The 10413-nt window shown below is 45.8% G+C and overlaps 1 protein-coding gene across 2 annotated transcripts in view; it reads right to left on the bottom strand.

Moving 5' to 3' along the window:
* Positions 1–550: 550 nt before the first annotated feature.
* Positions 551–10413, bottom strand: part of PAX5 (paired box 5) — a 216960-nt gene continuing 207097 nt past the window's right edge. For both annotated transcript variants that reach the window (XM_045021445.1, XM_045021446.1), the window contains one exon: positions 551–967. In XM_045021445.1, coding sequence (XP_044877380.1) covers positions 891–967 — 77 coding nt within the window. In that variant the 3' untranslated portion in view covers positions 551–890. The remainder of the gene's footprint in view (positions 968–10413) is intronic.

Raw genomic sequence — 10413 nt, 5'->3', positions numbered from 1 at the left:
TAGGAATTCCTTCTCTGATGTGGTTTAACTTGAAAGCAGAGAATTTGTTTCAGTGCTAGTTATGATTACAAACAAACATAAATTAATATTTAGCAGTAAAATGTCACAAACCGCTCATGTCTTTCAGTTGCTCGTGTGTTCCGTGCCAGCTCATAGCATGTGCACACACGACTGTCAGCGGTGACGCTGTATATAGAAATAACATCAGCCCCAAATATAGCCACAATGAATGTTAACCTGGTTCAAAGTCGGTTAAAGCTTACTGAATTCTTTGAATCAGTGCACCAGTTTGAAAACACATTTTTCAGATGCATTTTCGGTTCATAATTTGTACCATGTTGCTGTTTACGCTAAGCCACTCTCAAAAGTAACACAAGGAAGCAAGTTATTTACAGTGGTGCTGTGTAAATTGAGCAGACCAATCCTTATTTACCAAAAAAAAAAAAAAAAGCCAGACAGCTCATGTTGAGTCACACAGCCTGCATCAATGCACCTTAAGGGAGACATCCCGAGTTGGCCTGCTCAAAGTCAGAACTGCTTCCGGTCCCCAGGCACAGCTGAGAGAACCAGAGGCAGGGAGATCAGTAGGCTGTGTGTAGGATGCAGCTACTGCACCTTTCAAATCAGATGGAACGGCAGCAGAACTGGTTTCTCCCATTTCTTTGTTTTGTATGAGAGCCCAGTTAATATCGCCAGAATTTCATGGATTTAAAAAATAATAATAATTAGTTCACCCAGTTTAAAGAGTAAAATTTCAGCCAGCGGGTTCCTACTGGATACTTTTGTCTTCCTTCCTTGCAGTCTGATTTGCATGGTTATTTCATGGTGAATCGGATGCCGTCAGCCAGGATGATATGTTTAGTAAGTGCTGGAGTTCCAGACTCCTTGGGTCAGTGGCGGTCATAGGCAGCAGCAGCTGCTGGGGGTGCTGCTCCTCGGGCTGCAGCACTGTAATAATAAGGAGAGCCTGAAAGAGAGAAGATGGTTATGAGGATCACACAGGTCAAAAGGAGGCAGCCTGCCCAACACACCGTGTGCCCCAGAGATCTGTCTTGGCTGGAGTTAGACCCAAGCTGATAAGGGCCTGCAAAGTGGTACAACAAAAATGCTACAAGACACATCACTTTAAAACGCACCTCACATTTCAGTTTCTCCTTTCGATATCTTCAGCTCTGCAAAGAGATGGGCAAGCCCGGACCCTTATGGTCGTGTGGAGTCTCACTGGGTAAATGGATCTATGCTATCAGGTCCCCTGGTGGGATCAAGGCATTTGTCTGGATTAGATCTGGTTGGGGAGAATTCAATAAACTTGGAGAAGGGCAGAGGGGGATTGGTTCTGTGAAGTATCTGTGAACCTTTCCTGGCATTTGTGAATCTATTTGGTATTCGAAAACATTTTAAAACTATCACAAGTGGCTAATGTTTTATCTGCTAAGTGTCCGGAGTTGATATTCTGTGTCGGAGCTTTGAAATTGGTCACTCGAGTCAGAAGTGGATCCAATACGCGAGGTCTCCATCCAATATGCCTTCAGCATTGAATACATATATCCAGCTGCATCAAGCAAGCCAGTTTCAAAGCTTTGCAAACTCAGGTATGCCGATGGGCTTGAGTGTGTCTGAATTGAATCAAACCCTGGAATTTGCACAATATTAGTGACTGTTTTCTGGCCCCTTAGAATTGAGCATCGCTAGATTGGATCATCCTTTCAGAATCTAGATTTTCTGGTTGAATGTAGGTGTGGGTTACTTTTTAAGTATATGTGTCTAGATAGGATTGACTATTAGGTAACACAACAGCATACAAAAAGGAGTATGAGAAATAGACTTAAAAAGGGCTAATTTTCCAAGTGCCACATATATACAGAGATATACCTATCTCATAGAACTGGAAGGGACCTTGAAAGTTCATTGAGTCCAGTCCCCTGCCTTCACAGCAGGACCAAGTACTGTCCCTGACAGATTTTGCCCCAGACTCCCTAAACAACCCCTCAAGGATTGAACTCACAACCCTAGCTTCAGCAGGGGATTGCTCAAACCACTGATCTATCCCTGCCCTAACTGAGCTAGCTCTCCCCAAAGGGGCTTCACCTTGGCCTCAAACGCTGCATTTTGCATGCCCAAAGTTTGTGGCATGCAGTTTTGAATGGAGATTGTGGGTTTACCCACACTGTGGAGAGGGCAAAGACACTTAAACTCATTCCCTAGGTCTTCAAGGAATTTGGCAGGTTAATAAAGCCAACAGCATGTCCAGTCACACTGACCTGGGCTTGCTCCTGAAGACCTGAGCAAGTCTAAGCAATCAGCGGTGGCCCCAGACAGTGGGTGCACCGTGTGCATTACCAGACCCAAGGCTTGAACGACGGTCCTCATAGTCCATTAGCAGCGAGTCTACTAGGTCAACCAAAACAGTGATTTCTTCTAGCCAACCATGTGGATTTATGCTAGGCTCGTTACAAAGGTGCTGAGCCCCAGTGACTTCAGCTGGAGCCTCAAGTGCTCAGCACATTAGAGAATCAGGCCTTGCATGTACAGATATAGTAAAAAGGGACAGAAAGAACATACCTGCTTCCCCCACCCATGCACACACACATACACCTGCATACTGTGCTATACGTTTTGGGTGCCCCCGGCTGTACACATCAGAAATGCAAAAAATTCTGTAGTTAGCTTTGCATCAACACTGAATTCACAGAGTTTCACAGAGAACGTGTGGAGACCTGGGGAAAGTCGCGATGAGGGGTCTGTCTCTGAGGGCCAGACGGGGCGTATAGGGAGCCTGGAGAGCTCTTCCCTTCGTTCCCTCCGTAACGCCGCAGAGAGGAGGCAACAGCCAAAACCCCTGAACCAATGCCAGCTGTTAAGGCTGAGCTGCTCCATTTTGAGAGAGGTCTCAACTCTCAGGGTGTGTCTATGCCAGAGCCGCAGGTGGAGTTCCCAGCTCAGGCCGATGTACACACTCAAAGCAGAAGCGTAGCTGTGACAGCACAGGCCGAGGCAGGGAGTACAAGCCCTCAGGTACATCCCGCTGCCCACGCTGCTGCGGCTACCCGGCTATTTCTAGCATGACCAATCCTGTCCTGTTTCCTAGTGCTCTCCCTGTTGGACTGTATCCGCCCGCCGGCTCTGGTCTTATGCTTAGATTGTCAGCGCGTCCGGGCAGCGGACACCGCTCCGTTTGGTGCTATGCAGCCTCAACTCCAGCAATGGGTTCAGCCAAGCCCCACAGCACGTGCTGAGCCAGTGCAAGTGGAGGGAGGCCAACCAAAGCAGCCAGCTGGTGCATTCACAGCCTGCTTCCTTCTGCCCCAGACCCTAGAGGGACCCCTGGGTTCCATGCTTCTGCAGAGGTTGGGGCTGCGCCCTTCACATGCAAGGGGATTTGCTCCAGGAAATATCTTTCATCCTGCCCCCCATGCACCTCGCTGTTTACTGGAAGAACTGCCGCTCGTTTCACCTGGATCTATGTGGTGCCTGTTGTCATAGTTTCAGACCACAAACGTTAACATAGCTAGCTTCACCCGCTCCTGCAGCTCAGGGCTGCCCATTCTTCTTCTGCCGAGTCCTGCGCTCTGGTGTGGCAGCAAAAAGAGCTTTTTACGGTCAATAAACTGCTTTGGCTGAAAACAGGTCTCCTTTCTTGCCCAGTGGCTCTGCTTTCTCGGCTTGTGGCTCACCACCTCTGGGACAGGCAGAGACTGCCTGCATTCCACCAGACTCGGGGAAAGGGGATTCAAAAAAATATCTACACTGGACTGTGTTCTAGATGGCCAAGTGCTGACACGGGAACACTAGAACTGCATCCCTGAGTGCTAAAAGAATATGCAAAGTCAGCTGATTTCAGCTCCAGCTGTAATTTTTACAGACAGGGTTTTTCTTTCCACTCACCCAGACTGGTCTCTCTGCTGAGCTGAGAGAGGGTTCTCTCTTCCAAAGCTCTATTTCCTTTTTGATTTTCGACTCGTACTCATTGGTAATGCTCCCTTTTTACTCAAATGAGAAAGATCAGTTTGGGTCTTAAAGGGACAATGATTTAGTTGGGGATTGGTCCTGCTTTGAGCAGGGGGTTGGACTAGATACCTCCTGAGGTCCCTTCCAACCCTGATATTCTAGGATTCCGTGATTCTAATGCCAGCTTGAGTTTGTTTGGTCTGTGAAGTAACTCATCTTGAAATAGTCAGTTTCCAGGTCAAGCACCCTTTCTGGAATTCTATTTAAAAAATAATGTATTAAAAGAATTCTGCAGGTTTTCCTGCTCCCCTCTTGATGTTTAGGGGGATCCTTTGGGCTGGGCTTAGAGAAATGCCACCACTCATGCTCAAGGCCACCCCCATTCCTTCCCTAGTCTCTTTTCTCTCTGTGTACGCCCCCACCTGCAGCCCTGCTGCTACGGTTACCGGAAAATGCCTTCACACAGTAACCAGGGCCGGGCATGCAGTGAGACTGGCTGCACACCAGGTGAGCAATCAGAGCCTAAAATAGAATCAGAATGTGTCAGGACACAGTGATCTGCTAACCTGAGGATGTGCGCTGCCTGTGGTCACTAAGTACCATCATCTCCAATTTACACTTTTGAGCCAATGCAGGGTGTCCAACATTACCGTAACTCTCCTACTATACTCCCCAGGCTCAAGCAGTTTAGCCACATTCTCAAAGGAGATCTGGCCTCTCAACGGAGCAAGAGGCTCCTCAAGACATAGCTCTACTAACACACCAACACCCATGCCACTGCCTTGTGTTTTCCTGCCTCCTGCATGCCAGGAACTCAACTCAGACTTCCTCACCACTGGCGAACGCCAATGTCCAAGCTGCCTTGGCACTGGCAGGTCAGCAAAAACAGTGTTACACTAACATGCCTCAGTGAAATGCCAGCACAAGACACAACCCTGGCCTCAATTACTCTGCACCACTGAGTCTGAGCTTGCAATCCCAACAGGGGGAGGGAACTGCTTTACAATGCTCTGAGCCCCCGCAGGTCATCAAATATTTGGGCTGAACATCAATAATGGACAACTGCACCAGGTGCCGTGTCGCTTGCTTACAAGTAATTCCTGGCAGGGCAGCTCCAGCTGCTATGTCAGCGGAGAGCTCGATTCGGGGACACTGGATTGAGGACCGTTGCATTACAAAGAAGCTTATTAGAAAGCCCACCTTTACCACCACTTGTGACTGGCAAACCTGCTGCAGAGGAGGTGGGATAGGTGCTATGGGTTTGAACAGGACTAGCTGGAACGCAGGACAATGGTCTGACTCTGCAGAGGCTGACGCGCATGCTTAACATAATCCAACAAGTCATCCCAATGAAGTCAGGTAGATTGTTTTCTTGTTTAAAGTTCAGCCACCGTGATCATATTTTCACCTCAGAAGAACAGAAGATTGGACTCTCCCAAGAGAGGGCAGGAAAACACCGCATTTTCAGCTAGCTTAAACGGACTGCTGGTATAGCTTTAAGTCTCAAACAATGTAAAAGGTCAGGTGACAAGAAATGGAAGCCATCTTTGTTCCAGAAATGGTCTGGAGTTAGGAGAAAGCAAATACATATTGTGGGCAAGCTCCAGAATAGCCTTTTTAAGGAGGCTCTCAGTATGGAGGGTTGGTATAGCAGGGTTAAACTCTGAGAGTTATATCTATCTTCCAGAGATTTTTGTCTAGATTAGGGTCAACACAGATTACAGAGAAAGACACCCCAGCTAGGAGGAAGAATTAGGGATCAGTTTTTGGTTATTGAACTCTTTCTTCTTGAGAACATGTTTGACTGGAGAGCCACTCAGGGCTTCAGCCAGTCCATCTGCAGGGCTCAGGAAGGAATGTATTTCCCTTGTACACAGTTTTAATTCCTCCAACCCCTTCCTCTGAAGCATAAGAGATCTGCCTTGGCTATAGAGGAGATACTGGTTGGGGTGGACCGTGCAGTGAGGTGGTACAGAAAATCTTCTGTCTTAGATTTCTGGCTGGTAGGTCTTCCTCAGATATGCCCAGGGTCACACTGATCTCTGGATTTGGGGTCAGGAAGGAATTTTCCCTCAGGTCAGACTGGCAGAGACCATGGGGGAGTTTACCTTCCTCTGTAGCACAGACGGGGGGTCATCTGGGCATATCTCATCTAATCCATGCCCTGCCACCACAGGGGCCTTGGGCAATGGTTGCGCCTTGGTCTCTCCTGATCTCTACCCTATGGCACACAACAGTGTAGTCTCCCAAGGATCAAAACGCTTTGGTTTAACTTAAGTCTTTGGGATCAATAGAGGGGGGATCTGGGTTAAAATTAATGGCCTGTGTTATGCAGGGGGTCAGACTAGATGAACTCTAAAAGCATATGATGGTTTTGACTCCTTGCTGCATCTCAAGTATTCCTGTCTCAAGGAAAGGCATGTTCCTGTTGGGGAAACATTTACTGTTTGCACTGGAAGATGATAAAAACCTATTTAAGAAGATAAAAAGTTTAAGAACAGTTATTTTATAGCATTTCAGAGTTCATAAAGGAGAGCAACAAGTATGGACTGGACTGATGCCAGTGTAGTTCAAAAGGAAGTGATTTTTGAGGATGGGGGGTGGAGGGAATTTATGTATAGAAGAAATGTTTAAAAGGAATTTCATTGAGACACATGAAAAATTAATTCCCTTTGTTTCATGCACTCATATTCATGAGTGTTAACTAGTGTTGTACAGTCATAGGAAGAGGAGGAACACACCCTTCATCTGATATGATCCTTTAAATTCTCAAACAACATTACAAATGCTACCCCATGGAGACCAGCTAGATACCAGTAGCAGCACGCCTAACATTCAGAGGTCTGCAGCTTGGTAGTGCATGAGTGTTCCTTTTCAGTAGGAACTCAATGGGCATTCTCCCTTGAACCAAACTCCTTTTGACTTGCATGGGGGGTTGGATCAAGTGAGGGTGGCAGAATTTTGTTTAGTGTTACTGGATAAAATTCACCTTGCAGAGCAGGGAATCCCCTGTAGTGCAGGTGGAAGGCTGCAATGAAAGGCAAATCTCAAGGGCAGAAACTTGTGAGAATGAGGGCATTGTGGCTTAGATACTGGGGCCCAGAAGATCTGCATTTAATTCTTGTTTCTGTCACAGACTCCTTCTGTGACAGTAGACAAATCATGTAATTTCTCTGTGCCTTGGTTCCCTATCAAACCTGAAGCCAGTGGAGCTACACCAATTTACACCAGCTGAGGATCATCCATGCCTGTGTTAGTCAATCTCAACCAGTTCAAATCCCCAGCAGGGGCTGAAACTGAGGCAGAATTTTTTTGGGGAGGGATTGTTCAGTGATTTGAGCATTGGCCTACTAAACCCAGGGTTATGAGTTCAATCCTTGAGGGGTTGTGGGGCAAAAATCAATACTTGGTCGTGCTAGTGAAGACAGGGGCTGGACTCAATGACCTTTCAAGGTCCCTTCCAGTTCTAGGAGCTAGGTATATCTCCGATTATTATTTATTTTTTTGGGGAGGAGAGGGATAGCTCAGTGGATTGAGCATTGCTGTGCTAAATTGAGGGTCATAAGCTCAATCTTTGAGGGGGACCACTTGGGGATTGGTCCTGCTTTGAGCAGGGGGTTAGACTAGATGACCTCCTGAGGTCCCTTCCAACCCTATGATCCTGAAGATGGAAATAACACACCTGGGGAGCTACCTCAGAGGGGTGTTGAAAGTCCTGGTTTGATCATTGTGCTGGATGTGATTTTTCAACAGTTCCAATTAGAGCTAGTCCAACAACAACAAAAAAGGGGGGGTGGCTTTTCAGTCCAACTGAAAATTTTAATGAAAAATTATTATTTTGGTCAGAAGATTCATATTAAAAACATGGAAGTGAAAAAGTTCCATTCATTTTTCTGGTTGTTAAAGATCTGGTGCTTTGGGTTTTCCCCCCTACTTCCAATGATTTTTTACCTCCTTCCCTGTTCCAAAAAGGGAAATAAAGAGAGAGACAGTGGGGGAAACAAACAACAAAACACTTGGAAAACTGGAACATTTTTTTTCAATTAGAAACTAAAGAGAAAAAATTGTTCTGTTCCACGTCTTTTATAGGACAAAGAAATCAGGCACATATACAATGAAGCACAAAATCTTCATTTTGTTTGATTTTTCCCCCTCCAAGAATGGGATTCTATTTTCCAACCAGTCTGTGCCCCAACGCACAGAGGTGTTCAGATCCAAGGTTTTGCTTTGGAGCCATGTGCAATGTGAGATCAATTTAAAAAAAACAGGAGACTGTTCAAGAACGTCCTTTTTTAGTCCCTAGAATCTAGTGCACTGGTTGCCCTGCCCTACAATTCAATGAGTTGTGTTGTCCTGGCGTCTAAGTTGATGCCCAGTCAGGATTTCCCAACCGTCTAGACGCATGCTTCAGCCAGGGTTCCAGATCCAGCACCATCAAAGGACAAGACTCAGGGAAAGCTCTGCTTTTACACAATTAATTAGCGATTCAGAGCGATAAAGCCAAACGGAGCGACCAAGCAGGTCTCAGTGTTAAGGCAAAAACGCAATGAAAATTTAGGGAAAAAAATAGATCATTGCTGGATAAAAAATAGAGGGGGAAATCCAGGCCCCATTGAAGTCAATGGCAAAATTCACTTTGACTTCAAGGGAACCAGGATCCCACCCTGAATCTCGCAGGAATGAAAGAACAAAAGCCATTTTCCTCCAGCCTTCTCCTGCCCCCATTACATTTCTTACTCAGTGCAGCTATTAAAGCCCAATATTTCTCTGAAGCTGCTCAACAGCACCACAGTTCTTGTAAGTTTGATTTTCTCCAATTCACATTTCTGTGGTGAAATCAAAAAGGCCTGTATTTAAAGTGAAAAATGAAACCATCACATCACAAAACATTCACTCTCTCCCCCTGTCATTACCCTCTCATCTAGAATAAACTTGTCCATTCTTCTGTCATTTTTTCTTTCTAATTCATATAATCATCAATTTATTTCTTGACACAGTCATTTCTGGCACAGACTTGTTCTCTAATCCTTTTATAGAAACCCCCCGAAGAACTGATTCTAATCCTAATTGACTGGTTCCAAACCCTTTCACCTCATATGAAGCCATGCCAATATTGTCGATCTTGTGACCCTGTCTCCTGTAACAAGAGCTAGATAGCTCAGGTATATCCAACAGGGAACCCTGTCATACTCACTTACATTTCACAATGCACACAAATCACATCAGTTCAGAAGTGGGAACAGTGCATCAAACAAAATCTGCCGTGATCAACATCCAGTCGAAAGTAATGAGTGAAAATGGTAAAGAAGTTATTACAACAAACCAGCATGAAATTGAATCATTTTTCTTCATTAGACTGTGTTGCTATTATCCACTTTTAGCATGTTTGTGGTAAGTAGACTTTAAACAGGCAGGCTCGCTAGACGTCAATAACGGGTAACAGTGTGTGTGTGTGTGTGTGTGTGTGTGTGTGTTCATACAAATCACAGCAGCCTTTATGATTTTAACACTGCAGTGGAAAACAAAGAAGGACGCACCTAGCCTTATGACTGCTCTCTACGTAATTACACACTGATAACTGGTCACTGCAGCCGGACAACTTTAAGAGTGAAAACTAAGGTTTAAGCTGTGCTCAGAAGACACACTCATATTGAAACTGAGGAGGTTATTTCTCTCCCACTAAGTTGGCAGCAAAACTCCTGCTGACTTCAGTGGGTGCAGGATTGGGTCCTTATTTTTAAGAATCTAAAGCCTACAAACCAGGAGGGATCTGACACCCGAGGCTGGTTACATCACTTGAACGCAGAGGAAGGCACTCAGGTACCAGGCCGATCAGAGCAGTATAAGAAACTGAACAGCGTCGAACAGAATGGCCTGAAGGCTCCAGGCAGCGGTAATGACTTGTGCTGGCATTAGATGGCTCTGCCTGTTTGGTACCTGTCCAGTGATTTAAAACTACTGAAGAAAACTCAAACACTCTGATTCAGTTACTTTAGTTTGGTCATCGGCCTGGTGACAAGAGCCATAGAGCATTGCATTCAGAACAGCCTGGTGAGGACGCTATTAACCTCTATGGGACCAGTATGAAAACTGAACTGAGCTCAGGGGTGTATGTAGGCAGCAGTGCGCTATGGAAGGATTAGCCCCACAGAACAAAGAGACGTGTATGTATAGAGGTGCAGAATTGGTATTGCCGTATGATCAGCTACTTCAACCTACCGGGTCCCGTTTAATGGTAAAACACCACCCTAAGGGAGGGAAACTAGCTAACACTCTTCACAGCTAATGCATGTTTGGAAGGAAAAGCCCTGGAAGCAACAATTCCATCCTTTAGGTCACCTGTGGTTTTAGCTCACTTGACTCCCATTATCTTTCGTGCTGCTCCCCATCTATCATTTTTCACGCTGAAATTTCCTTTCTCACTGCCACTGCTCCCCTTTTCCAAGTTTCTGTTTCCCCCAAGGA

This window comes from Mauremys mutica, chromosome 6 (assembly GCF_020497125.1).
Source record: "Mauremys mutica isolate MM-2020 ecotype Southern chromosome 6, ASM2049712v1, whole genome shotgun sequence".
Lineage (NCBI taxonomy): Eukaryota > Metazoa > Chordata > Testudines > Geoemydidae > Mauremys > Mauremys mutica.
Note: the sequence above shows the minus strand (reverse complement) of the source record. Positions and strands in the feature narration are given on the sequence as shown.